This window comes from Nakaseomyces glabratus, chromosome H (assembly GCF_010111755.1).
Source record: "Nakaseomyces glabratus chromosome H, complete sequence".
NCBI classification, from domain to species: Eukaryota; Fungi; Ascomycota; class Saccharomycetes; order Saccharomycetales; family Saccharomycetaceae; genus Nakaseomyces; species Nakaseomyces glabratus.
The window spans coordinates 306,033-333,737 of NC_088958.1; the positions used below are offsets into that span (position 1 = coordinate 306,033).

At 37.0% G+C, this 27,705-nt stretch overlaps 15 protein-coding genes across 15 annotated transcripts; 10 read left to right on the forward strand and 5 right to left on the reverse strand.

Moving 5' to 3' along the window:
- Positions 1 to 274: 274 nt before the first annotated feature.
- SCY1 (Scy1p) lies at positions 275 to 2,626 on the forward strand (the record flags this gene model as incomplete). The annotated part of the gene is made up of 1 exon (XM_446934.1): positions 275 to 2,626. One exon carries the CDS (start codon positions 275 to 277, stop codon positions 2,624 to 2,626), a length of 2,352 nt encoding a protein of 783 aa, XP_446934.1.
- A 400-nt stretch (positions 2,627 to 3,026) lies between these two features.
- On the forward strand, positions 3,027 to 5,417 carry NAB3 (Nab3p; the record flags this gene model as incomplete). Its single annotated transcript, XM_446935.2, has 1 exon — positions 3,027 to 5,417. One exon carries the CDS (start codon positions 3,027 to 3,029, stop codon positions 5,415 to 5,417), a length of 2,391 nt encoding a protein of 796 aa, XP_446935.2.
- Positions 5,418 to 6,030: 613 nt separating this feature from the next.
- MIY3 (Miy3p) lies at positions 6,031 to 7,188 on the forward strand (the record flags this gene model as incomplete). Its single annotated transcript, XM_446936.1, has 1 exon — positions 6,031 to 7,188. The coding sequence occupies one exon, from the start codon at positions 6,031 to 6,033 to the stop codon at positions 7,186 to 7,188; it is 1,158 nt and encodes a 385-aa protein (XP_446936.1).
- Positions 7,189 to 7,638: 450 nt separating this feature from the next.
- GVI51_H03091 (uncharacterized protein) lies at positions 7,639 to 8,370 on the forward strand (the record flags this gene model as incomplete). The annotated part of the gene is made up of 1 exon (XM_446937.1): positions 7,639 to 8,370. One exon carries the CDS (start codon positions 7,639 to 7,641, stop codon positions 8,368 to 8,370), a length of 732 nt encoding a protein of 243 aa, XP_446937.1.
- A 650-nt stretch (positions 8,371 to 9,020) lies between these two features.
- On the forward strand, positions 9,021 to 9,428 carry MPC1 (pyruvate transporter MPC1; the record flags this gene model as incomplete). The annotated part of the gene is made up of 1 exon (XM_446938.2): positions 9,021 to 9,428. One exon carries the CDS (start codon positions 9,021 to 9,023, stop codon positions 9,426 to 9,428), a length of 408 nt encoding a protein of 135 aa, XP_446938.2.
- Positions 9,429 to 9,873: 445 nt separating this feature from the next.
- KXD1 (Kxd1p) lies at positions 9,874 to 10,485 on the forward strand (the record flags this gene model as incomplete). Its single annotated transcript, XM_446939.1, has 1 exon — positions 9,874 to 10,485. The coding sequence occupies one exon, from the start codon at positions 9,874 to 9,876 to the stop codon at positions 10,483 to 10,485; it is 612 nt and encodes a 203-aa protein (XP_446939.1).
- Positions 10,486 to 10,694: 209 nt separating this feature from the next.
- Positions 10,695 to 12,317, reverse strand: DBP3 (RNA-dependent ATPase DBP3; the record flags this gene model as incomplete). The annotated part of the gene is made up of 1 exon (XM_446940.1): positions 10,695 to 12,317. One exon carries the CDS (start codon positions 12,315 to 12,317, stop codon positions 10,695 to 10,697), a length of 1,623 nt encoding a protein of 540 aa, XP_446940.1.
- A 732-nt stretch (positions 12,318 to 13,049) lies between these two features.
- HNM1 (Hnm1p) lies at positions 13,050 to 14,720 on the reverse strand (the record flags this gene model as incomplete). Its single annotated transcript, XM_446941.1, has 1 exon — positions 13,050 to 14,720. One exon carries the CDS (start codon positions 14,718 to 14,720, stop codon positions 13,050 to 13,052), a length of 1,671 nt encoding a protein of 556 aa, XP_446941.1.
- A 1,535-nt stretch (positions 14,721 to 16,255) lies between these two features.
- MPS2 (Mps2p) lies at positions 16,256 to 17,326 on the reverse strand (the record flags this gene model as incomplete). Its single annotated transcript, XM_446942.1, has 1 exon — positions 16,256 to 17,326. One exon carries the CDS (start codon positions 17,324 to 17,326, stop codon positions 16,256 to 16,258), a length of 1,071 nt encoding a protein of 356 aa, XP_446942.1.
- A 501-nt stretch (positions 17,327 to 17,827) lies between these two features.
- HSF1 (stress-responsive transcription factor HSF1) lies at positions 17,828 to 19,948 on the forward strand (the record flags this gene model as incomplete). Its single annotated transcript, XM_446943.1, has 1 exon — positions 17,828 to 19,948. One exon carries the CDS (start codon positions 17,828 to 17,830, stop codon positions 19,946 to 19,948), a length of 2,121 nt encoding a protein of 706 aa, XP_446943.1.
- A 120-nt stretch (positions 19,949 to 20,068) lies between these two features.
- Positions 20,069 to 20,464, forward strand: GVI51_H03245 (uncharacterized protein; the record flags this gene model as incomplete). The annotated part of the gene is made up of 1 exon (XM_446944.1): positions 20,069 to 20,464. The coding sequence occupies one exon, from the start codon at positions 20,069 to 20,071 to the stop codon at positions 20,462 to 20,464; it is 396 nt and encodes a 131-aa protein (XP_446944.1).
- Positions 20,465 to 20,959: 495 nt separating this feature from the next.
- Positions 20,960 to 22,567, forward strand: AFT1 (DNA-binding transcription factor AFT1; the record flags this gene model as incomplete). Its single annotated transcript, XM_446945.1, has 1 exon — positions 20,960 to 22,567. The coding sequence occupies one exon, from the start codon at positions 20,960 to 20,962 to the stop codon at positions 22,565 to 22,567; it is 1,608 nt and encodes a 535-aa protein (XP_446945.1).
- Positions 22,568 to 23,215: 648 nt separating this feature from the next.
- On the reverse strand, positions 23,216 to 23,584 carry RPB9 (DNA-directed RNA polymerase II core subunit RPB9; the record flags this gene model as incomplete). Its single annotated transcript, XM_446946.1, has 1 exon — positions 23,216 to 23,584. One exon carries the CDS (start codon positions 23,582 to 23,584, stop codon positions 23,216 to 23,218), a length of 369 nt encoding a protein of 122 aa, XP_446946.1.
- A 582-nt stretch (positions 23,585 to 24,166) lies between these two features.
- On the forward strand, positions 24,167 to 24,697 carry MNP1 (mitochondrial 54S ribosomal protein bL12m; the record flags this gene model as incomplete). Its single annotated transcript, XM_446947.1, has 1 exon — positions 24,167 to 24,697. One exon carries the CDS (start codon positions 24,167 to 24,169, stop codon positions 24,695 to 24,697), a length of 531 nt encoding a protein of 176 aa, XP_446947.1.
- Positions 24,698 to 25,607: 910 nt separating this feature from the next.
- HRR25 (serine/threonine protein kinase HRR25) lies at positions 25,608 to 27,095 on the reverse strand (the record flags this gene model as incomplete). Its single annotated transcript, XM_446948.1, has 1 exon — positions 25,608 to 27,095. The coding sequence occupies one exon, from the start codon at positions 27,093 to 27,095 to the stop codon at positions 25,608 to 25,610; it is 1,488 nt and encodes a 495-aa protein (XP_446948.1).
- Positions 27,096 to 27,705: the final 610 nt, after the last annotated feature.

Here is a 27,705-nt window from a genome sequence, read left to right on the forward strand (position 1 = left end):
ATTTCCATTATTTTAAAGGTCTACTTGAACTTTAGCGATTTCGAAACTCACAGAGAACGGACAAGCAATTTCAATGGTAAGAGATCAACTTCAATTGTATAAGATTAGAGTGGTCTCTATCAAGATAAACTCATTCTTGTGACTGGGTTGTTAACAAAACTCATACTAAAGGATCACATAGTTATATCTTTACTTGTTTCATTGGTGGTGATCTGATCCTCATACGAGAACCAGCTTCAGTATTGACAGGAACGCGTGCTATCAAAATTCCAACATGGTTTTCTGGTCATCGAAAAGTGGTATTAATTCGAAATATACGTTCTCGTCTTCACCAACGTTTACCTCTGATCCATGGAGTGTGTATACAGGTAGGCCGAAGAGCTCCTCAGCTCTGGGACGAGTATCACTGTTCCAATTTGACAAGAAACAGTTTGAAAACTATCTTTTGAACTATGGTATCATCAAATCGAAGTCTTCATCGCAAGACAAGATGTTAATACAAGAGGCTTATCAAATATTAAAGAACCAGGTGAATAACCTGACCAAACTTAAACATCCAAATATTTTAACAGTTGTTGAACCCATAGAAGAACATAGCAAGACTTTCTTATTTGTCACAGAATATGTGACAGACTGTCTGGAGTCCCTATACAATAATGATAGCACGAACTATGGTAGATTTTCCGACAGTGGTGAAAATATCCTATCCAGTAATGGCGCTTCTTTGCCCGATAATATCCTTATTCAAAGAGGAATCCTACAGATTGTCAATGCGCTCGAGTTTATCCACACTAGAGCAGGTTCTGTACACCTAGATCTACAACCACGCTCTATTTTTATAAATGAAAACTCAGATTGGAAAGTATCAGGCTTAGGGCATCTTGTGAAGCTAGGTGACAATTTGCAAGGCGGCATGTCTACAGATTTCTTTTTACCAAAATACGACCCTAGAATTCCTTCCTTCATGCATATTAATTTTGATTATTCTGCACCGGAGTTGATTATGGATAATACTGTCTCGTTTAAGAATGATTTTTTTTCATTAGGTTTGCTAATATATTTCCTTTACTCGGGTAAATCTTTACTACACATTGAAAATTCAGAGAGTCAATATAAATTAGAATACAATAAATTTGAGAGGAAAATAAGTACAATGTCATGGGATAATGTATTTTCTAAGGTACCGCCGCAACTGAGGGTTTTGATACCAAAATTGATGAGTAGAGATATTATATCGAGATATGATACATTGGGTGATCTTCTTGACTCTGAATTTTTTGATAACCCATTATTAAAGATGCTGAACTTCTTAGATGATTTGCCGACGAAAAATAATAGTGAAAAGTTGGTATTTTTAAAAGGTTTGGATGAGTATCTAGATCAATTTCCTTCTTCATTGCTCCAAAAGAAATTTCTTCCTATTTTATTGGACCTACTTATACAGTTATGTCAGGATAAAGAGCTAGATGGAGAATGTATATCACATGATATCAGCTTAATTATCAAAATAGCATCCAATCTGTCACAGTTATCATTCCATGAAAAACTATATCCGATTATTGTTGGTAATAAGGAAAACTTCAATATTTTGCTAGAGAAATCAAATACAATCTTGATCGAGAACATGAAGATACTACAGGAGAAATTCAAAGCCGCTGATTACGATCAAAATTTCTTGAGACCTTTATTAGTCTATGTTCTACAAACTATGCAATCTGAATCTGCGGTTAATTCTCAGGAAATGTTATTGAATCAATTGGATCTAGTTTTAAAGACATTTGATTTCCCAACAGTTAAGAATTTCTTATTACCATTGATTGCGAAACTGTTTGTGAAGACGACAAGCTTGACTATCAAAAATAGTTGTGTGACATCATTCCAAATTCTAATTGAAAAAAAAAGTATTGACTCATACACTGTAACAGAAGATCTTTTGCCATTATTTAAGACTATGAAAACAAGGGATCCAAGAATTTTAATGAAATGCTTATCTCTTTTTAAACTCGTACCGTCGTTAGTGAAAGACGAGGTTATTTTGGTTGAACAGTATCTTCCATTGCTATGGAATTATTCTATGGCTTCAACTTTGAACAAGTCACAGTTCACCGAATTTACCAAGGTTGTTAATAAAATATCAGCTGACATTCAATCAATACATATTAATAAGCTTAAAGAAGGCAGCAATGAAAATTATGAACATGATAACTCTGATAAAAATAAAGCATTCACAAAGATCATCGAAGCCCAATCCCAACCAAAGCGTGAAGACCGTGATACTACACTGGCTAAGAGTATCGCTACGCCTGCAATTCAGCCAAGAAGAAAAGAAACGCCACCAAAACCTTCAATTTTGGACAAAAGACCGATTACTTGTAGTATACCAGCCAGACGGACGAACCCATCATATAATAAATCTATACCTACAGCAAGTATCACTTCACCGCCAAACGATAGCCAGCCACAACAATCATTGGATGACGAATTTGATGACTTTGTTTCTGCTGCTACAACACCAAAACCTCATAGTATCAACAATAACACCAGCCCTGTAGTCACACCAAGTGCACCAGGTCTGACGTCTTTACCTCCTGGATTTAGCATTCCACTACAACCGAAAAAAAACTAAAGGACATATGATTCGAATAGAAATTTGTACAAGAGATTACCTTTATACCTTCTTCATAAGTCACTAACTAGTAAATAATGTAATCAACATAATTAACATATAGAAATTCTCTACTGGGCTATTAATTCGAATAGTTTCACAACGCTGCTTTGGTATACCATGAATAAACGTATATACTTATATACGAATTACAATGAAAGTTTTCATGAATTAGTGAATCCAGTGGAGCAGACCCTCAAAAATGATTACAGAAACAAGAAGGCCATCGTAACGTAACTTAATTTGCTGAGATTTCTGTAGGAACTCTTACCGATAACTCTATTATTTAGCTTTATTACTCTGATCAAGATCTTTTTGCAAAAAAACTTCAAAGTTTTGGCACCTATTCACATAACCAAATATGAGTGATACAGGTTCTGTAGAAAGTGAAAAGTCTGACTTTCAAGATAGTCGTGAGACTCCTATGCCAGAAAGTAGTGAAACACCAATCCCAGATAGCAATGAATCTGTGGTGAATGATGTATCTCATCAAACTTCTGTTATTGAAGAGAATTCAGTAAATGAGCATGAACTTGAAAACGCCATGAACCAAACAGAAGATAAACAAGACGAACACAGAAGTAATTTAGAGGAATATCAAAGTATTAACCAAGGAGAAAATGTGCACAACAAAGAGGGAGATTCAGACGAAGATGAAAATAAGGATGAAGATGGAGACGAAGACGAAGACGAAGACGAAGAAGCTCTTGCTAGAGATTTGTATTCAGATGATCAAACTATCGGTAATAATGGATCCTCAGCTACAACTGGAAACAACGAGGATCAAACAGTAAAGGAGCAAGATAATGAAAATGAAACATCACAAGAACAATATCTACAGCCATCCTCTGAAGATGAAGAGGAACTAAAAAATGATGATGATGATGTGGTAAACAATGAACCAACGGTACTGGAAGACAACTTAGAAAATACTGAGTTCGATGGTGATCATGTTAACGAACAAGGAACTGAAGATCAGAATTCCAGTGAGAGTAAAAGTACCTCTAACGAAAATGAGACCTCTGGTGATGTTGAACAACAGCAACCTGCCAATGCTAATATTGTCGCACAAATATTATCAGAGTCATTTGAAAAAGAGAATGTTGATGCTAACTTGATTGAAAAACAAGTTAAGTTTATTGAAGATAGTCATTTATTAGAAAAAACACAATTTCAAAAATTAACTGATACGGAAAAGATTACAGTAGTGTTAAAACTATTAAACTCAAACACAGAAACTAAATTTCAGGCTACAAATAAGAAAGCTAATGCTGTTGTGGATAGCAATGGCTTGAGATTGTTCCCAAAACCAGATATTACAAAGCCAATGACACCTGAGGAATCAGTAAGATATAATGATTATCTAAAAGGTGAGAACAAAATTACAGAAATGCACAGTATTCCTCCGAAATCTAGATTATTTATTGGTAATTTACCTTTGAAAAATGTTTCTAAACAAGATCTATTCCGATTATTTTCACCATTTGGACATATTTTACAAATCAACATAAAAAATGCGTTTGGTTTTATTCAATATGATAATCCAAAAAGTGTAAGAGCTGCAATTGAATGTGAATCTCAAGAGATTAATTTTGGTAAGAAGTTGATTCTTGAGGTTTCTAGTTCAAATAATAGACCTCAATATGATCATGGTGATCATGGTACCAATAGCAGTTCAACATTCATATCTACTTCTAAACGTCCTTTCCAACATGAAGACGAGGAGCCTGTTGATATGTATGCCGAAAATAACAATGCCCATAAAAAGCCAAAGCGTAGAACACCATCGTGTGTTATATTCGTTAAGAGAACAGCTGATAGAAATTATGCTAACGAAGTTTTCAACAAATTCAACAATATGACTGGACTTGAAACTGACATGGTATTTTTGAAACCGAGATTGGAGTTGAGAAAACTAGTAAATGACGCTGCCTATGAAGGTGTTTGGGGTGTTATATTAGTAAACAAGACTCGAAACCTAGATGTTCAAACATTCCATCCTGGTCCTCGTGGAGAAACAAAATTTGATGAGTATGTTAGTGTGTCTGCAGATGACGCTGCTGCAATATTCAATAACTTGAAGGTAATCAAAAATAGATCAGGTGGTATGCCGCCATTGGCGGGACCTCAATCAGGATACCCGCAACAATCTGTGCCAAATATGATGCCTCAACCTCAACAAGGATACTATGGCAATTATAATTATGGTCAACAACCCAAACCACAGCAACAGGCGAACTTCTATCCTCAAATGCCGACTCAAAATACCAGCTATGGTCAACCGGGGATGGCTCCAGCTGTTCAAGGTTATGGGGCCCCTACTTCTCAACCTCCAATGAATATGGGAGGTGGAAGCTACAGCCGGTATGATAATTCGAGCATGCAACAACCCATGTCTAATAATCAACCCATGAATCAGCAACAATTGTTAGCTGCAATTCAGAATCTGCCACCTAATGTTGTATCAAACCTACTTTCTATGGCACAACAACAGCAACAACAGCCTGATTCCCAACAACAAATTTTAAACATGATTCAGTCAATGCAAACACCCCAGCAGAACCAACAGCAGCAGCAACAACAACAACAACCAGTAAATATGCCACCCCAAAATAGCTTTGGTGGTAATGTTCAACCTTCGAACCAACCCACAAATCCCGTATCGCCATCTGCTGCTGCCAACCAGCAGGACCAACAACCTGCTAACAATGTTCAAAGTCTTTTGGATAGTTTAACTCAGCTCCAAAAGTAAAGCAGGATAACTGAAGAATAAAAAGACATCTTATAAAATATAAATTTCTTTGTGCTATTTTTTCTACCTTTCTTTCAATGATTCTCACACATCAATTGCTAATATGAATGTCTTAATTACTCTTATCTCTTAATGATTTTTCTACTTATCAAATGAGTTTCCTTCTACCTTCTATTCCTCTGAGAATATACTCTTACACATTGCCATTTCTTATATCTGATATCTTATCTCTTTAATCTCATCATAAATATAGTACAGTCAATGTTGTATGTGCACCGATATCTAACTTGTGCCTATCATACATCACAAATACTCTTGTATAATCAGTCTACTATTCAACCTCCATTCGAATCTCTGCTGGAGCTCAATTTGCACTTTCAGTGATTCGCGAAATCCAGTTTGATTAAGGGGTGTGTAGGCTCATAACGAGCATGATAGAATAAAAGTCTATCACACAGATTAGGCATATATAGCCTGACATAAGCAGACAAAATATCATTGTAGTAATAATTCATTATCTAGAGGTCTTAGAAATTTTGGATTACCGCAGAGATTGCAACTAAGAGGAAGCTGACGAGTAACAACCTGCTTTGTAAAGAATATCAGAAACAGAATGGATGACTATTACAGTATCAAAAGCATTGAATTCAAAGGGTATCATTGTCGGATACTACTAGACCAAGATGAAGACTACTCTGCATTGGTAGCGTTGACTAATGCCCTAGTGTTGTCGCAGGGACATAATAGGGTTACGAGCCAATTGAAGAGTATATTTGACAACTGCAATGAGATAGCTGTAGAAGATCTTCTCGATGAACTTGCCAACATTGGACTGCAATTAGGTGTGATGAGTAACTATGGGCAAGACAAGGAACAGTTAATAGCTACATTGAAGGAGTTTAGAAAAGGTTTGCATATTAATCCTAAATTTAACGGATCATTTACTGACAGTTTGGAAACTTCTGTATTTAGTGGATTCAATGTTGCTTTGGTTCATGGATGGGTGGTTGATGGTGACAGAGATCCAACGAGTTATTACCATCTATCAAAATATTCATACGAGGAAGCACAAAGGGTTTTAGTCCAAGCATATGAAATTAGGAAGGACCAGAACGGGGTTGCGCTTAACACTAATGCACAACAAGTATTAGACGACTCTGCATATATTAAATCATTTCTAGCACGGTCTGCTACTCAATTGACTGAGTATGGTTTACAACATTTAAAGGAAATACTTGTTGAGAAATCATTTGCTGTGCTATTTAGAAATGATAGATATTTCACTCTCTACAAAAATGCTGGTGAATTATTTATTCTCGTTACTAATCCATCGCAATCACGTAATAACAACATTGTTTGGCAGTCATTACATTCGGTAAATGGTGCTAGGGATTTGTACTATAATGGAGTTTTTGTTGAGATAAACCCAGATAATGACCAAAATACATTTGATGATGTTGTTGTCCCACAAAGTAATCCATTCAGTGACCCACAAACAAACCAAGAATTCCAAAACATTGACAGAAATGATACCTTCGATGCTCAGCAGGTGGAAGATGATGAATTGCTAGCTAGGCAATTGCAGGAAGAAGAGGATAGACAAGCCGCTGGTCTAATGCAGAATGCTTACAGAAGAAATGGACCTCGTAATAAGTACCAAATAGATGACGAGTCAAAGAAGAAGAAGAAAAGGAACAGTATAATTCCAAAAATGCCGTCTCTAGGAAAAAAGAAGAAAGACGGTAAGGATAAAAATTGTATTATAATGTAACATGCCACCTAGACATTTGAAATAACTTATGTATTATTTGAAAATTGGCCGTGGGAATGTCCATAACACCTCAACTTTTCATTTATGCGGCGTAAAATTTTAGTGACTCATGGTCCGTTCACCTCATTTGCTTATCAATTTTTCATTGTTCTTGGTATATTATATGAAACATGTACTATTATAGATGTATTATACAACTATGATGTAAGTAAACAAAATGGTCCCACTTTTTGTAATTGGTTTTAATTATTTAATCATGCTATAACTTGGCTATAATCTCGGACTTTTCTACGTTATGTGACAGTATTTAGAAATTGAAAACTGGAATTAAATGGCTATATAGAATATTCTCAGTTTATAGAAAGTAATAATAAAATAATAGACTACTATCATTGCCTAAAATATTGCAGCTCGTAACCATATTTTCTGTAAAATACTAAAACTCGAACAATGCCCTCTGTGATAGGCATCATTAGGTTTCAGATTAATAAAGGGGGAAAGAAGCAAAAGGTCGCGCTGGTTGGCAGATCGAGTAAGTCTCGATTAGTTAAATTTAATGGAAACAACATCCCAAAAATTTGTATCGATGATCCGCTTATCTCGTCCCTACATGCACTGATCTCGGCTAAATTACAAACGAGGAAGACAAATATTACTCAACTAGATATAATTATAAAGACTATTAGTCATTCAGCCATACTTGTTGATACAATAAGCCACAGAATTGTGCCTAAGCTAGTCATACGGGATGGGGAAAGATTTGGATTGATTCCAGGACCAGCAAGCAATAATCAAATAGAACCCAAATATATGGTACAGATCCATATCATTCTTGTGGATAATGAATATGGCATATATGAACTGCAATTGTTTGATGTTTCATCAGGTATATTCTCGCCGATTCAGTTGGGTATTGCTGCAATTAAAGGTCTGGAACACCATTATGATTCATCACCTAATGCATACTTATATCAAAAACAAACTGCTAGACTTGCAACTAAGAAGATGACCAAGCATGTACAGAAACGAATAATCAAACTACGACATCAAAAAAATAGGAATTTACTGAATAAACAAATGAAGCATATGTTTGTCGGTACTTTGGTCGGAACAATACTGGGTTCATGTGGAGTCCTGGGATTAATTGCTTATTTTGGGGATGAGATTGAGTCATTTCTATAATATGCTTGCTTTAATATTGTGAATACTCAAATTTGTGAAAATATTCTTAATATAACGATAAATTTGCGATACTTAAATGGGAAATGTTCATAGCTAATTGTTATGATAGCTATAATTCTAATTAGTATTGAGCAACAACTGATTATGGTATGATCATGATACCATTTTGGGCTATTTATTAGGTAGTTATTCTATGATCTCTGACACAGTACTTAATATTACTTATCTAAAAGATCATTAGGCCACAAATACTTATGTATAAGGTTTGCCGTGGATTATAGCAAGTAAAACAAATACTACAAGTTTATATAAAATGGATATCTAAGAATCTTACTGTAGTGGTTATATCAATTCTTGATAATTTTATAAATATTTCTGTATAACTATATTACTTTTATGAACTGTATCGCTACGATGAGCAGGTATGGCTATACACATCAGCTCTAACGGTAAAAAAGCGGATGTCTGCTAAGAGTCAGCCCTTCAGCTGTCAAGCTCCAATTTAGTCTTATCATAGGAGTTAATGGGTATTTAGCTATAATTAAAATGGATGTATTTTTTATATTCCTTTTATAAAAGGCTGTCTTTATACTATAAATTGTTTTAGAATTGCACAACGACATAGAACATTAATCATAGAAATAAGCACAATGTCTAACATGTCTCAGCCAGTTCAAAGAGCTGCTACAAGGTCCATAATCCAAAAGTATATCAACAAGGAGACATTAAAGTATGTGTTTACCACACATTTCTGGGGACCTGTTTCAAATTTTGGTATTCCAATTGCTGCATTATATGACTTAAAGAAGGACCCTACGTTGATCTCTGGTCCAATGACACTGGCTCTGGTTGCTTACTCTGGTGTGTTTATGAAATATGCTTTAGCTGTTACTCCTAAGAACTATCTGCTGTTTGCATGTCATTTCATAAACGAATCCGCTCAACTGGGACAAGGTTATAGGTTTATTGACTTCAATTACTTCAAGTCTGACGAAGAAAAGAATAAGATTATTGAAGAATACAAGGTAAAAGCTGAACAAGCTAACGAAAAGAAATGATTTGTTTATTCAAATATTATCTTAAACAATACAATTTCCACGATTATGATTTAAGTCAAAAAGAAGCATTTGATTCATATTGTAAGTTCTTAATCCATGACTCTTTTCTATATTTATTTTCATATCAAACTGGAGTAAACTATTCGAGCATTATTTTTTCTTCCTCTTTGTACAATATCTTTTTGGAATCCAAAACCCATTATTCTTTCTCCCTAAATAACTTCACATATATCTACATTCTATTCTGTAATGCATCCACAATTATTTTACAACACACCCACAGAATACTCAAATTTTAACTTATCAATCCTTTCAAATCGTCATTCATTCTATAGCTTTTTCAATTTGATAGAATTGAAACATAACTGCAATGCAATACGATAGTATAGACACTGATTACAAGTAATACAATACCGAACTACCACTGTTACAACTGCTACATATAATGTCGGATGAAATTGAGGATCGTCCTAGGACCAGATCTCGAACACCATCAGTAGACACACAATCATACACAATTAATGAAGAGGCACATCATATAATTACAGATTCTGATAGTAGTTCAAGTGAAAATGAAGATGGTGAAGGTAATGAAACTAATAGCTCAGATGATAGCTCAGAATCTGGATCGGTAGAAAGATTTTTAGATGAAATTGTACCGACTACAAGCACTTCATTTATACCCAATGATACACCGGATCCGGCTACTCTGTTTGATATAACAGAGTATATTTTTGATTCAATTGTACAATCTACAAATGCCTGTGATTTCTCTGAAGCATTTGCACTACAGGCAAAGACATCAGCGGTGATAAACTCTAAAAGTATGGAACTGAAGAACTTGATAGAGCAAACCAAGGTACGATTGCCTGAACTTCAGGCAAAGTTTAAAAACGGAACACAAACGTTGAGAACCATCAGAAAGAATTTGGATAACGCTAAATCAAGGATACAGGTAATGAATGATGTACTTCAAACTGATTATCCAATAGAATTTAACCAAGCACGAGATAAGATATTGGAAAGGACACTTGATTCCGATGAAGAAGTTATCTAAAGTATTGGAGATGTCACTCATATAATACTACTTGTCATACATCGTCAAAATAAGGCGCTTTTAAACTTGCTTGCCTATACGTTTGTGATTTTAATCTATTTTAAAGAAAACTATTATACATGAACTATATTCAATTTAATTATAAAAAGCCAAAATTGGAAATGAAGTAATTTTTTATTTTGTTTATGAACTAATACTTGAAGTTAATTTCAATCAAAAGTAATCTTCTTTGGCTTTTTGCTCATATCAATATCTTTAAAGAATGCACCATAAGCACCATGTTCTTTACGTTTAGTATGGGTACCGAATTTGATCAAATCTTCAGGAACTGGTTGGTTAGCTCCATTCAGAACATTAACTAGACCACCTGCTAAGTGTTTCTCTTGCTCAGTAAAGAGTGTGTGGGCAGTACCAGTTTGGCCGGCTCTACCGGTTCTACCAATTCTGTGGACATAATCTTCTACAGTCAATGGGAAAGTTAAATTGATAACAGTTTTAACATTAGGAATATCTAAACCTCTGGCAGCAACATCAGTAGCTAGAAGCAAGTTTGATTTCCCAGACTTGAACTCATTTAATGCTTGAGTTCTTTGCTGTTGAGATAGGTCACCATGAATAGCAGCCACTTTATATCCATTGTAGTTCAAGTTTCTCTCAACTCTAGAAGCTTCCTTTTTGTATAGTGCAAATATAAGAACTTTGTCATTCTTTTTTGGGCCAGATTGGTATTTCTTTAATAGATCCAAAAGCTTTCTTTCCTTGCTACGTGGATCAACAACCTCAACAATTTGTGTAATACGCTTGTTGGCACTCAATTCATCTCTGTTACCGATAGAGACTTTAACTGGTTCCTTCATGAATGTAGAAGCTAATTCACGAACCTCCTTTGGCCATGTAGCAGTGAACATCAGAGTTTGTCTGTCCTTTGATTTTGTCTGACCGATAATTCTCTTGATATCTTCTTCAAAACCCTTTTCAAGCATTCTATCAGCTTCATCAAGGACCATGTAGTCGACAGGAGATAAATCAACAGAACCTTCTTCGATTAAGTCCAATAATCTACCTGGAGTAGCCACAACGACATTGGATTTAGCAATTTGACGTCTTTGGTCATCTTTTGGAACACCACCGTACACAACACAACAATCTATACCAACCTTTTGAGTAAGGAGAACAAGATTGTCATAGATTTGAGAAGCCAGTTCTCTAGTTGGTGATATAACCAATACCTTGATGCCCTTTGGCTTTGAAGAACTAGTTAGCAAGTTATTAATGGCAGGAACACCGAACGCAAAAGTTTTACCTGAGCCTGTTTCAGCAACACCAATAACATCCTTACCAGAAAGAAGATATGGCCAAGAAACAGCTTGAATAGGTGTAGGCTTGGGGAATTTAGCAATCTCATTCTGGACTTCTTTGTCAAGGGATATTTGGTTGAAAGCTAATAGAGGACGCAAATTTAACTTGCTTGGGTCCTCGACAGAAACTTCATTTTCTTTAAAAAACTCATCAATAACTGACTGAGGTTGTTTAGATAGTTCCTCATTTTCGACATAAGCACCAATCTTAACTTGTTTGCTTGGTTGCTCGGTAGTCTCAGAAAGTTTGTCAACTTGTTCAGCCTTCTTATCCTTCTTGTCTTTCTTGTCTTTCTTGTCATTCTTCTCCTTCTTCTCCTTCTTCTCCTTCTTCTCCTTCTTATCCTTCTTATCCTTCTTATCCTTCTTGTCCTTCTTGTCCTTCACCTTCTTGTCCTTCTTAATCTTCTTCTCATTTTGCTTGATAGCAACATCATCGGTAAGCTTTCTCTTCTTTGATTCTTCGACAGTCATATTAATAGATGTACAGTATATGTGTATCTCAGATGTTGTAAAGGTAATATAATATCACAACCTCAACAACTCTAATCTAGTTATATCATTGATGAGTTTATTTTATAAGTGCTAATAGAAGGCGATGAGCTAGCTCATCGCATCAATTTTTCGAAAATTTTTCAGTTTTTAACTGCCGAAATTGTGTAAGCCTTAGAAACAGCAGTAGATCATTCAATCAAAAGGGAAACATTAAGAGTTTTTGGAAAAGAAAGAAAACCATATTGATCACACAGATCCTCGAGGTTCACAATGTGATTAGGATTCATGGAGTGGACAGAATTGAAGCAATAATATTATTACAGATATAAAAGAGTTAGAATTGGATTTAAGGTGCAATAAATAGTAGGAATATTTTTAGATGAGTTTTGATTTTATTAGCTAGAGAGAGGACAGCTAGTGAAAGTTGCCAAGTGTATGTTTTCGAATGCATGCAACATATGACTCGAGTGTCTGAGAGTATATGCCTTAAGTCTTTTTTATTTTGATCTGCGAGAGAAAATTGACTATATTGACTGCATTTTAGAGCAGCCGTAACTTCTTTTTAATATTTTTTAAATTGTGTGCGAATTTAATAGATTTCTTTCAAGGATACTGTGAATAGCATCTTCTATCTTTAGATCTTAAAAATTCATCCGGTTAAAAAAAAACGGTACATGTAAGGTACAGTTGACTCTGTATTTCAATCGGGTTTCAATGCTTGGTATCCAAACCCACCTTGTCGTAGTGATGGTGAATAATATTATTGACAGAGTTTGAATCGTGGTAATCATTGATAATTTCAATGTTAGACTCATTGACATCAATATCATCCTCACTTTCTTCTTCCTCTACAGCATGGAATTCCTTCTTACCCTTGAACTCCCAATATGCAATGGCATATACAGTGTAGCCCACAATTACTACCGACACATAGTTCATATTATCCTTTGATACTGGTAGTACTGGTGGGAATGAGAAGAACACTATAGCAAATAGTGTCCATCCTAACAGGACAATGTTTGAAAATAGACCGAATTTCCCTAGCCAGAATGGTCCTTGCCTTATTTGACGCTTACGCATTAGAAGGCAAATGACTGGTATGATATATGATAATAGTAAGAAGGCGATGCAACCTGTGATCAATGAGTTGAAAGCAGTAGTGGAGGCTAAATACAAAACACCAATAAGGGCAATCAAAGCTGAAGACATTAAGTGGGCATTTAAAGGTACACCAGCGTTAGGGTTAACTTGAGACCAATACTTGGAGTAAGGTAGACCATTGTCTCTAGCAAATGACCAACCTAATCTTGCTTGCCATGTGTGACAGGCAATGATACAACCAAATGATGTTATTAGCACTAGACACCCCAAAACAATGGCTCCAGCTTTACTGTTGGTGGCTTGTTCATAGATATTTAGGATTGGAGCACCTGTATTAGAGGCTAATAGCGCATCCAAATCACGAATGGAGAAGAACATGGCAATGACATAGCAAAACGATGTCAAGAAGCCGATGGCAATTGTACCCATAATAGCAATTGGTATCACTCTTTCTGGTTTCTCAACTTCAAAGGCCATATGAGTAGCACAGTCCAAGCAAGAGAAAGACCAAGCAGGGTTAATTAAACCAACAATAAACGCTATGACACTATTCTTCCAGCCAGTTTCGTTATAAAATGTTGCAAATACGAACTTGGCATCGTTGAATTTACCTGATGAGCAAGCAAGAACTGTAACTGTAATGACAAAAAAGGATGTCAAGGAAATGTATAGCGAAGATGCGGAAATTAGAGGTAAAGATTTACCATAACAATTAAACAACATCAAGAATAGATGCAATAGTTCAAAACAGACAAAAATATGCCATCTCTTTGGTGTGAATTCTGGGTGAGTTAGCACGTACATACCAACTAATTCAGTAGCAGCAGACAAGGTAGTAGAAGCACTTGTAAATAATGAACCAGCATATGCAAATGAACCACATAAGTAAGCTGCAAATCTTTTGTGTTTTGTTGGGGCCAATTTCAATGACCACCAGAATTGGCCACCAGCATGCGGGTATGCAGAGGACAATTCACCAAGGGACACACCAATACAAACTGATATCAATGCAATGATTATAATACCATAGACGATCATCATAGGCCCACCGGAGTTGATACCAGTAACCATAGATGCAGAAATACCGAACCATGAGTTTGTTAAGCCAAAACCAACACCAAGGATTGACCAAAGAGAGAAGGATTTCCTCAAGTGGACTTCGCCGTCTATTGATTGCTCTTGTTCTATTATTTTTTTACCATTTTTGGCTTCAAATTGGCCATCAAGAATAGAATCCTGTTGACTTGTTATAGAAGTCCGCTCAATATCTCGAGGTGACATATTCTTTATATTTCTTCGGTATTATAGAAAGAAGTTCAATGTAGCAGTTATTCTATGGATTGAAATTTAATGAAGTCTAAAAAAAATCACGATAGTTTATCTCTTTTGTTCTACCTTGATGTATTGACTTGTTTATATAAAAAAAACTCTCCAGAAAGTCAATATACACTTGTTAGACTAGAAATGCATTTAATCAAATAAATGGCACAGCATATAAGAAGTTTGTCACTAACGCAACTCTTCGGTCTTCCTTGATAAATACCGGTGTCTGAAGTTTCTCAGAAACAGGTTTCTCAGTTAGAAGAAACTCGTGGAATTTTGTTGAGATAACTGCTAGTGATAACAGGCTCGATTCGGTAACGATGATCCTAATTCCGTCTCGAAATGCAAGCTGTGTCATTACATATATTTTTCAAGATTAGCATGTGAAGAGGTTAAGTATATGACCATGTGAATATGATGATCGTTGCTATCATTGGTTTCACGAAATTGATACAACCATAGCCCATGTGAAATATAGTTTTTCGTTTCTACTTCAATTTGCAAGAATTCGAATAGCATATTCAACTACCATTCCTTTGTCTTTATTTTAATAAAAGTCAGTCGAAAGATGGTGATAAGTTTACGACAGCATTGTACGTTGTACTAGTCGAGTATTGTATATTGGGATACAAAAGGTCTTCATCATTTAAAACAAAAAAACAATGGATAGTTGAATATGTTTTGTTTTTTAAAACATCATGAGATCAACACCTTTACCACAACAGTATCCATACTATATGCAAAAAAGGAATTGATCTCTATTCTATAGGCACATCGCATACAAATGCGTGGATATTCTCTTCGCACTCCAGTCCAAAGAAGATAAATAAGTAATATCAAATTTTAGCATATCTCATTTGTTCGAGCTGCTTTTATACTTTTTTTTTTTTTGATGAAAAAAAATTTTCTCGCATGCTGAAGCTCATCTCAGCAATAGAACAGAGTACAGTTAGGGCTTTTTCCCTGTCCGGATAGCAACTGTCAGAAGCATTCACAGTTCAAGTATCTTGCTGTTTCGATCTTGTTCTTTCAACAGTTTACAGCTTATTTACTATTACAATATATAATGGAAAGGTGAATTGGATCAGTCCCGAAAGATGGTGTATTTTAAGTAGACAACATCGTGTTAAAAACACTAGTCACTTTATAAAGCTGTCGAAAAATCGACTGTTTGTCATCACTTTCAATTTCTTTCCTCTTTAAGAGTTTTACTATCAACAAAAACCGATCAGCCTAAGTTTAGCGTATAAGTGTACTCACGTATACATTCAAACTTCATTCTCGATTGCAGTTTGATTACATCAGCTCTTTCTATTTAAGTTTTATTTCTTTTACATTACTGTGAACAAAAGCAGAAACTCTATAGCAATTCATAAATTGTAGTTTTTAACTCGATGCCCTTTATATACTTTTTTTTTCTCATTCTTGTTCTTCTAGCATTCAAATCGTGAGGTATGCTGGCTGATCAAAGTAGGGTTCAGTCAATGGTCATATTAATGTATACCAAAGACTTTGTCATAGGCATCGGACTCCAAGAATTTCGCAGAATCATTTGAGAAGACGTCCCTGAAATACCACGCCAGCCTGCTGGCAAGGTTGTTCCTTTCCCACCAGGGGAGAGCCATTGTTGCATCGCCGATATCTTCTTTTGTAATAAGGGATCGTATCACAAATATGAACAGCAAAAATGGGATAACATAGGCTATAGCTCCATTGAAAGTATTATTTTTGCTCTTGTTATCATGCACTCTAGTTTCTCTCTTAAGTTGTGGGTCAAATTGGATCTGTTCTTGCAAAATTCTGATTAGCCGGTTCTGTTCTTGTAGCCTACTCTTCAATTCGCCAATCACTACATCATGTTTTATGGCAGTGCCATTGTTCCCTCCATGTATATGTCTTTGTTCATATTCTTCCGACAATAAGTCATATTTCTCCTTCAATTTGGATATGGTTGATCTCAGCTCTGTTAAGTTGCGTTCATTATTCATAATTGTCTTCTCTTTATCTTCTAATTCTCTTTTCATAGATTCTAATTGCAATTCTAGACTCTTATATTTCCTATTGATACGCCTTGGAGTTTCTGGTTCCTCTTGTGGTTTTAAGTTTCGCAAAAGATCAACCTTTATCGGACTACCGAGGCTATCCGCTTTACTTCTAGGAGACGATTTGACATCAGCTTTCACTTCCAGGGCACTTATGAAACTTGCAGGAAACCCATCACAATCCTCAAATATTTTGTTGATAACGGTTGAAAAATTATTACCTGTTAGTTTATTCAGCATATCAGAGAAGGATTCCTTGTAGATCTTGTAGTATGGAGTCTCCTTCGCAAATGCATCGATAAGATCCATATGCAACTTTGGTAAAAGCGGCAGCTTCAATCTGTTCTTGAACCGGGTCATATGAAAGTCGGTTTTATTGGTATTAACAGTATCCTTTATGACCTGTTCACACTGTGTGATAAAAGATGGCATCTGTTTGGCGTAGATGAAGCCATCGCGGTCGCGATCTACCTGCAACCACACGCGTTCAAACAATAGCTCTGGAACATCTACCTCAGACATTTGGCCAAATTGTGTATATCTTGTTTATCTACAGCACCGTAAATTGAGTTAGTATCTTTCACGTACATGCAGGGAAACCTTTGAGATGTATACCTCAACGCTTACAGTATTGCATTGTCCTTATAAGATACAGTCCTGTTTGTTTTCTAAAACGAGGGCAGCTCGTTGGAATTTTTTGCTTCCGTACGAATAAGTAATAGCGATGAGGAAATAAGAGTTCGAAGAGGTTCCATCTTCAAGGAAGTATGAGAAGAGCCATTACTCATATACCAGTAATTTGACACTGACAATCTTTTTAGAAATTGTACAAGGTGAAAAATATTGAGTTGCAGACATACTAAGTATTCTGTCTGAACAAAAGAGCGGACCCCCATAGTTTCCCGGACTTAAGATAGAGGAAAGTACGACAGGAATTGTTGAATTTGTGAAATTATTAGAGCAATATAGTACTGGAGAGATACGTTTTATATCAATTGAATTGGATTACAACGTTTATCAAGGATGAGCGAACATAATAACGAGAATCTGAATTTACATGAAGGATTGAATCTTGATGATGACGACCTGGAGAATATGTTGAAGAACCCAAATCTATTTACGACTTCACCAGGAATAGATGTTGAGAGCATTCCAAGTGCCACAAATCAGAACTCTGTAAATGGCCAGGATGATAAGAGTGGTATAAAAAGCCAAAATAGCGACACAAATGAAGTCATTGAGGATATTGTCAACCCTTCCATAGATCCGTATGTCTCTACACCGCATAACGATGAAATGGCTTCTCCAGAAGACGATATAGATAGTATAAACAACAAAGATAGCAACAAGCTTATGACATCGTTGGTGAGACAGAACTACGGGCCTCATCTTGGTAGGGACAATGCGGACATTAACAGTTCCAATTTTAGGTCGCACTATCAAAACTTATTTGATGATAACTACTTAAAGACGGATATGGGCTCACCAGTTAATAAGAACAAGCGTAAGAGAGAAGATGATGATGATGACCAGCTTTACAGCTCACAGATTCTCCGAGGACCATTATCTCCAGGTGGCAATGCACACAAGGTGGATAACCGATTAATGTCGTATGGTAGTAATAACCTTAATAGTCGGCAGCAAACGCCTGGGATGGAAAATACTCCATCAGTATTAAACCGTCGTTTTCAGAATAAAACCAGACCTGCGTTTGTGAACAAAGTTTGGAGTATGATTAATGATCCAGTAAATTCACATCTAATACAATGGTCTGAAGATGGACTGTCCTTGATTGTGGTAAATAGGGAAAAGTTTGTGCATGAGATCCTCCCGAAATATTTTAAACATTCCAATTTTGCCTCCTTTGTGAGGCAATTGAATATGTACGGATGGCATAAAGTCCAGGATGTGAAATCAGGTTCTATCCAAAGTAGCTCAGATGACAGATGGCAGTTTGAAAATGAGTTTTTTGTTAGAGGTAGAGAGGATCTATTAAACCGGATAGTAAGGCAAAAGGGCACATCCGCCAACGCAACGCCTGGGACACAATCCAATATGAAGTATGGCAATGGCAACCAGATACGTGGGCTTCCGAACGTGAATGGACAAACTTTGAGGTTGATGAATGAGGCCAATATGGGTAATACTATGGATATTACTGCTGTTCTTGGAGAACTAGAGCAAATCAAGTTTAATCAGATGGCTATCTCTAAAGATTTGATGCGCATAAACAAGGACAATGAGCTACTGTGGAAGGAGAACATGATTGCCCGTGAGAGACACAGGACCCAGCAGCAGGCACTGGAGAAGATCTTTCGTTTCTTGAGAAATGTTGTTCCGCATGCGGACCAGAAATTGCTTATGGATGTTGCTGAGCCCGTTTCTAGTCGGATTGAGGAGGCGCAGGATATATCAGACGCACCCAGTGTGTCTTCAAAGAGCTTTGACTTTGATGACGGAAAAGAGGATAGGTCTAGGTACATACCACTACAGGATGAGGATGGCAAGCGTCCTTTGTATTTGTTAAAGAACCGAACTATGAGTGAGAACAGCAACAAGAGCAGTGGTGGTCGTTTAGCCTCTACACATAACGATAGCAGTGGTCGTATCTCAGAGATACCGTTTGAAGAAGACGATCTCAGTCCCCCTCGCCATGAAGTAACTGACGTGGGGCATATCTCAGGTCAAAAGAATGTAGCCATTGATAAGTTAAAAGCAGATCTACACGAACAAGAGGCACGGATCAAGTACTTGGAAGACATGGTAGAGAATAAAACCTTGGACTCGCATCTCAATGACTCGATGACAATGCCAATGATGCCCAGCCCATCAACAATGCTAATGCATGATATGGTTGAACCCTCAACGATAGCATTAGGTAAGGAGGCCACAGACACTAGCGAAGGGAAACACCATGGTCATGACCAACAAGGCCAAGTGCAAGGCCAGGACCAAGTGCAAGGCCAGGACCAAATGCATAGCCAGGACCAACAAAACGACATGAGTGCAATCGGTGGGTTATCCGAATTATCCCCCGGGCTGTCTCCGGGACTGTCCTCGGGCCTTTCGCCAGGGTTCGATATCGGTGACTACCTGAACTCATCGCAGAACCACATGACACCGATGTACGAGGATAAGAAGTAAGCCTTATGTAGTTTAGTTATATATCAATAGCTTGTCCATAGGAACTACTCACATGACTTACGTGATCGCCAACGATATTTGAACAAAAGTGCACCCGAGAAATTGCCCGATTGAGATGAGATGAGCTGCCGTTGTCCGTCAACTCTTGAAAATCAACTACTTTGGCACAACTTCAAACTAATTGGCAGGCCCTCCCACCGCCTATATTTGTTACCACTGTTGTGTGTGTGCCTGTCATTGCTATTACATCCCAGTTACGGGCCCTCGTTCCCTGCATGCGAACAAGGAAGGAAAAAGGCCAGGAAAAAAAAATTCAGAGCTCTTGTGAATTGTTCACTATCTTTAGGCCAAGCAGATAACGCTATATATATAGAACATATTGATTTGATATTAGAAAAATATAGTGGCGCAGGAACTTATACGTTGAAATTACTCCCCCCCGAGAGACGAGAGTTTGTTTTGTTTTTGAGCGAAGAGCGTTTTGTGGGTTATAGCGCTAGCGCGAGTTACTTATAAGGAAGGAAAAGTTAAGACGTTGTGAAAACTGAATTAAGACTGGGAAAAGGAAATTCTTACTCGAGTAGTGGTTTTCCTTTATAAGACAGCAGGCGAAGCGTAAAACACTTTCAAAATACAGTTCATTACTTTAATCAGGAAGTTGTCCGGCGATAATTTAGCTTGATTTGTATAATAATAAAGGTATTATTTCTTACAAGTCTGGTTATTTTATCTCAAAGACCTTATATTCAGGGCAAGTTTAGGTTTATATTAGTTTTTTTTCAATTTGAAACAGAGAGCTGTTATTTTTATTTGTTTTATTTGCTATTATTTTGAAATTTGTTTTCGTGCTACTATTCCAACTTTTTAATACTGTTTTATTAATATTTTGTTGCAGAACAGAAATTTATTTGTTTTTTTTTATTGTTAAGGCATATATCTCTTCGAAGAGGAAAGAAAATCAAGATATTACCTGCTTTTTTTTTGTGTTTCTTATTGAAATATTGAAATGCTATGGATTCCAACCAACTAATACACTTGGATTCGGTTCCTAATTTCAAGGATAAGAATGAGATTAAACCATGGTTACAGAAAATTTTCTACCCGCAGGGAATAGAGATCGTCATTGAGAGATCAGACAGTCTTAAAGTTGTATTTAAGTGTAAAGCTGCCAAGAGGGGCAGGAAGAGTCAGGAAGAACTTACCGAGGAAGAACGTTTACGGCAAGAGGCTTTGGCTAGGGAACATGAAATGAAGAGGAAGTCTATGGGTAACAAGAGGTGTGTGTCGCGATATAATCACTGTCCATTCCGAGTACGGGCAACTTATTCGCTAAAGAGGAAAAAATGGAGTGTAGTGGTGTTAAATAATACACATACCCATCCTTTAAAATTTAATCCTTTATCTGAGGAGTATAAGAAATTCAAAGAGAAACTTCGAGCCGATAATGATGTCGATGCCATAAAAATGTTTGATGAACTAGAATATCGAACGCAACATAACTTACCACTTCCAACATCGATCATTCCTTGTGATTGTGGTCTGACTAATGAAGTGAAAAGCTTTGATGTGGTATTACCCAAAACTATGGTACCAGACGAATTATCGGTTAAGGCTAGCGAAATCTCATTAAAGAAAGTATTGGAAGAAGATGAAAACTGTACATTCTTGACAAATCTGAAAAAATCCAGTGCAATCTCAAAGAATAAAGGAGTGAAGCGATTGAAACCCAAGCATTCGCTATCTGGCAATACAGAAACTTTAAGAAAAAATCTTCTTTGGAAAAGTAATCAAATTTACTATAGTGAGACTGCTGTAAATTCGCCGATGTTAGATTCTTCTCCAAATTTATTTGGAAATCAATTATCTTTGTCTACACCAGATTTGGTGGCAGCAGATGCTGGCAGTAATGGCAGTCAAATATCTACCAAAGCCTTTAGTGATTTTATAGATGATCCATTTACAGTGGGTACTAATGGCAATGGTGCAGACTTCCAACCATTCACAGCTTCAAATACAGGGAATGCAATAACCAATTTGGACGAGATTGATTTTACTAATATTTTTGCCAGATCGACTAATAACAACCACAAGCACCCTTATAACTCTACAGCTATTGATAGGAATGATTCACCAACATCAAATGCTCCTTTATCAGTAAAAAATGCCTATGATGGACTTGATGATTGTTGGTCAATATACATGTCACCAAACACTACCCATGATGACACACCTGTTGATATTTCCCCTGCATCCTCTAAACTACATAACAAGATGCCTAGAATTCCAGAGCAAAGGTCAGATTCTTTACAACCGAATGTTCGGTTTAATGATACAGCTTTAAAACATGAAAGTTTATTCACAGATGACCTCATAAATAAGAGTAGTCCAAGACATGACGTTGGAGATGAATTCTTGTTTGATAAGATGCTGAATAAAGAATTGACGTCTTTGAACGAATTTACAGAGAACAAACATTCTGACTATCCTGTAAACGCGGGTTCATTTAATCTTGATGTCTTTGGACCTTCTGTCGATAACAATGATTCTTTGTCCACTTTAGATTTTACTAAGCCTATGAACGATAACTTTGTTAAATTAGAAGAAGATCACATAATGTGAATATTGATTGATATGAGATGTATTGTGTCTTTGTTGTTTTCCAAATGTCTATATTCAAATTTAGAACTGATTAAATTACTCTGGCTTTCTTTCCATTTTGTTTTGATGACGATTTTCCATTTACGTTTATTTTTTAAAAGGGTTAGCTTACCAAAATCCGATCATCTTTTATATATTAATTCCACATGGTAAACTTTAACCCAAGAGTAAATAGACACTATATTTTATATATAATATTTTAGATGAGTTGATTTTATTCTATTTTCTTCTCTAAATGGGCATATAAGAGCAACCGTTCCTTGTATTGCAATACTTTATAGCAGCAATGGACGCCAGTAATTACTTCCAAAGCTAGCTGCTGAATTGATTTTTTTTTTGCAGCATTAACAGGATATTCGCAGTTATTCACTTTTATTTTATATTTTGATATATGTATATGAGATTATCTATCGCGTATAATACAGATTCTAATAGAGATTGCATATAAAAGATGGTACAGAACAGCATGTTTTTGAGGTCAAAGCACTGGGACAGTTTGTCCTATGGTTACCTTTGGCAGTTAATAGGGAATTCATAAATGCATTTCTTATATTCGTTCCATTAATTTGTACTGAGAATGAGAGGTGGGTCACTAGATTGAATAACAATTCAAGAGAACTGGGTTCTCTTGTTCTTTTGATCAGAAGTAAATATATGTGAGCATGCTAGACAGACAAAGAAAAGAACCATACTTGTATCTTTCCTTCTCTGCTGTGATTGGAAGAAGACATTCTCTCTCGAGTGGCACTTTGGACATTCACGGTCAGACCTCGGAAGCGTTGGATCAGAACCAATATCCTGCACCACACCGGCGGTTTCACCAATATTTGTAATCAATTCGTGTCTATAGACCAAGGGAGAACCAGCTTCCTCAATATACGAACATGTTCTGCATTCGAAAAGTAGTCTGTTGTTCTCCTTATCCTCACGAGGGTAAAGCATGTTGTTGCAATCTCGGCAGAAACGGAAAGTAGTCATTTTGTCTTTGTAATAATTATTTGTTGACTATAAGTCGTTTTCAAGTGTTCTTAGCTGGGTTAGTTGCTTAACCAGTGCTCTAATTACCAATTTATATTTTATTATTGTCAATAGCTCGCTTCCGCAGATAGATATCGTTTCCACAACCAGTTTTCGACCTCACAGAAAAAACCACCGTCTACAAACTTCTCGACGCCAAGTTCAAGTAATGATAACAACAACTAGACTAGCATCCAGGATTAAGTGCCATCGACTTCAAACTGCTATTTGGGCTTTATTACTTCGAAGTTTTGAAAAAAAAGCTTCAAAAATTGCGAAGGCTAGTGAGTTCGTCTAATCAGCTTTGTCACTGCAAAACTGGAAAAATGCTTCGAAAGTCTCAAAAAAACTCGAATTTGGGAAGGAGTTGTCCAACGAATATAGACCTGGGAGAGCAGACTAGTACTTTAGCCCATTGTGATAGCTAGGTAAGACTGCTAATTTGATTTACTTCAGAGGTAAGTGCTACGCGGGAGGGCAAACAAGAACTGGTATTGTTTTTCATCCAATTTAAGAGAGTTAGAATTAGCGAAGGTATAAAAAATGTCGTTACGTTTAGTTGCTAAGAGGTCTATTGCTGTGCCAAGGGTGTCTAGACTTGTGGTGCGTCCAATGTTGACTCGCTTTAACAGCACTGCTGCTGAAGCTGGTGTGAGCGAAGTTGACCCTAAGATTTCGAAGATCGTGGAGGATATATCCAAATTGACATTGTTGGAGACATCAGCTCTAGTGACCGAATTGAAGTCGAAACTGAATATTCCAGATATCTCGTTTCCTGCTGCTGGTAGTGCTCCAGCTGCTGCACCAGCTGATGGAGCTGCTAAGGCTGAAGAAGCTGAGGAGGCTAAGCCTGAAGAGAAGACCGTGTTTGGCATCAAGTTGGAATCGTTTGATGCTAAATCTAAGGCTAAGATCATTAAGGAGATTAAAGGCCTGCTAGGTTTGTCCCTGGTTGAAGCCAAGAAGTTTGTTGAAGCAGCTCCTAAGATCCTAAAAGAGAATGTTGCTAAGGATGATGCTGAAAAGATTAAGACTACCCTTGAAGGTTTAGGTGCCAAGGTATCCCTAGAGTGAGATCCTTCAAACAACCCAGAATTGTATGACGGATTTGGTTTTTTTTGATTTTGAGAATTTTAAATGCCCCACCAATCTCTTTCCCTTTGCATTGGACTAATCATATTTACAGTGGAGAAAGCCGGTGATTATCTCAAAGTGCATTTTACTTGCACCCATCCTACACTTCTGAATTCATGTTTTATATAGTTTTTATTCATTCTTTAGATTTGAGAAAAGAAACCTGTAAATATTAGGCTCTCATTAATATATTATCAAAAATAGTATTGATTTTTTGTTAAATACGTGGAATACAATTATATGCAGTTATGTGCTATATCTAGAGTATTCTTGGCACATGTATTTAAACAGAGCCAAAGGCAAAACAATAGCATTCAGGGCAACACTAAATAAGATAAATTTGTAGTTTTTTAATAGATATATAATTGCTAATATACCCACGTAAGTTCAATAAAAAATAATAAAATTAGATGAATTGAGGAAAATCTATGCAGATTTATCGTTGCTATCTATAGGTCGTCACTACAGGCACAATAGAGGGCATTTTCTAGTAGTTATTGACTCTGATTTTTAGATGACCCAACAGTTATTGTTCAGATGTTAATCTATAACCAAATGGATGAGTTTGCGTATTGGAGTAGAAGTATAGCGGGTTAGAAATTTTTTAGATATCAACCTGCTTGTATGTATTTATGACCAGACGATATTCTGTAGTCATTATCAATTGGTTTCGTGGTCTGTTTCTTCTCTATACCTGAAAAAATGATCCTAAGAAATACTTCACTGTTTGTAATTTCATACCCTAGATTCTATCTTTAAACATCTACAAAGCAGTGGTACTTATGATTATCTTTTTTTTCCTTGAAATGCTCCCGTAAATTTTGGATGAACTTCTTTACTTCAGAATTAATCAGAGCCATATATTATCACCAGAAGGTTTTGGATTTTGTGGAGAAATGTTTTGCTGTTGAACTTGTGGCATATTATTTGTTTGAACGTTTGGTGGATAGTGAGTGGCTCTGTTTACTGGTTCCTGGGTAGGAACAAACTGCCCTTGAGTTTCTTTTCTTTGTCTCTGTAGTAGTGGTTCAGGACCTTGTGGGGGTAATTGATCCTGGTTCAGTTCAGCAGACGCCAGCGGTTGCATTTGAACCTGTTGTGATTGTTGTTGCTGTTGATTCTGTTGTTGTTTTAGATTCTCCATGCCTTTATCTATAGCACTTAAGAGCTCTGGAGGAAGGGATGCGGCAGCATTGTTGTTTTGGACTGTTTGCTGTTTGATCTCTTCTGGTGTTGGGTAATGCTTATCGTCATTCTTGCAATAATGGAAGTGACTAGCAAACTTTTTCATGGCCAATAGTTTAACCTTATTGAAAGAATCGTTCTTGCTGTCCTTGGTATTGCTGGTTGTGTTTGATTCGTTGTTGTTGTTACCACTTTCCTTATTGGCGTTTGCAGTGGATGATGTGTCAAGCATCAGTACGTCTTTTTGTTTTTCTACCATGGCCTTGGTGTATCTAAGCATGGTCCAGTCAAAGAGGTGATCGTTGTGGTATTCCAATTTAATGCTTAGGTCTTTGAACAGTCTGGCTAAGTAGAGATAATCTGGTCTTTCATCGAACTTCAAGTTTCTACAGTAGTTCATGTACTCTGAGAATTCCAGTGGTAGCCCTGCGCAGAGAGTCTCTACGCTAATGCACAGTTTCTTCTCCAGGATACGGTCGTATTTTTGTTTCTTGGTGGTGGCCTTCAAACCTTGCCATGGTAGGGATCCCTTGCAGAAATATATCAGCATGTATCCTAGGGACTCCAGGTCGTCTCTTCTGCTCTGTTCGATACCCAGGTGTGTATTTACACTGGCGTATCTGGCTGTACCTGTCAGGGACTTGTTCTCTCTGTATGGGATGTGACGGTGCGTGTTGAAATCTCTGTACTTCTTGGACAGACCGAAATCTATGACGTGCACGGTAGAGCCGCGACGGCCCACGCCCATCAAGAAGTTGTCCGGCTTGATATCTCTGTGGATGAAGGACCTGCCGTGGATGTACTGCACGCGGCATATCATCTGGAGCGCGAGCATGATCACGGTCTTGAACGAGAACTTCCTGTGACAGTAGTTGAACAGATCCTCGAGGGAGGGCCCCAGCAGATCTATGACCATAGCGTTGTACTCACCCTCGCGGCCAAACCAGCGGATAAACGGAATACCAACACCACCACTCAGGTACTTGTACACACGAGACTCATAGTCCAACTGCGGGTGCCGGGACCGAATCGACTCCAGCTTGATGGCAACCTCCTCGCCACTGATTAGATTAGTACCATGGTAAATATCACCAAAGGAACCACTACCGATCTTCCGACCTATCCTAAACTTCCTGCCCACACGTAGATCCATCGCTTATAAATATTTTGTGAGTGTGCGAAAGTGCGAGTGTGCAAATGTGCAAATATGCGAGTGTGCGACAAGAAATAGACTCAATATTTCCTTTTAGCTCACAGTTATCGAACTGTCTTTCAGTATTACCAACAAGATCAATAAGACTTTTCAAGAGTGCTTTAAAGTCCACAAAAGAAATTTTTTTTTTCCTTCAGTGTGTCTTCAGTGAGAGCCAAGGATACCAAGACACCAGACAAGGCGAAATACACAAAACAGCGTAGTTGGGGAGAGCCGGGTAAACTTCAATTCTTAGTGCTTTCGGTTGCAGAGGAGGCATCGCACCTTGCATTCACCTTCTGTGCATGTTATATCTATTGTATACTTGCTTGTAGGTATAGAGATTGGTACTTTCAGCTGCGTTGGTTCAGTTCTGTGTAGCACAATTTGTAGGGTTATATCGCAAAAACATAAGTTGAGACTACACGAGACTTTGCGACGGACGCGAGGATACACCTCAAGCTGTGCAACAGGGTTGTATCAATACCAGATGGGTTGCGTATATACAGGTGTAGCCTGTGTGTGGGAGAAGGACCAGTAAAGCGTATAAGCGTTAGTATATATATATAGT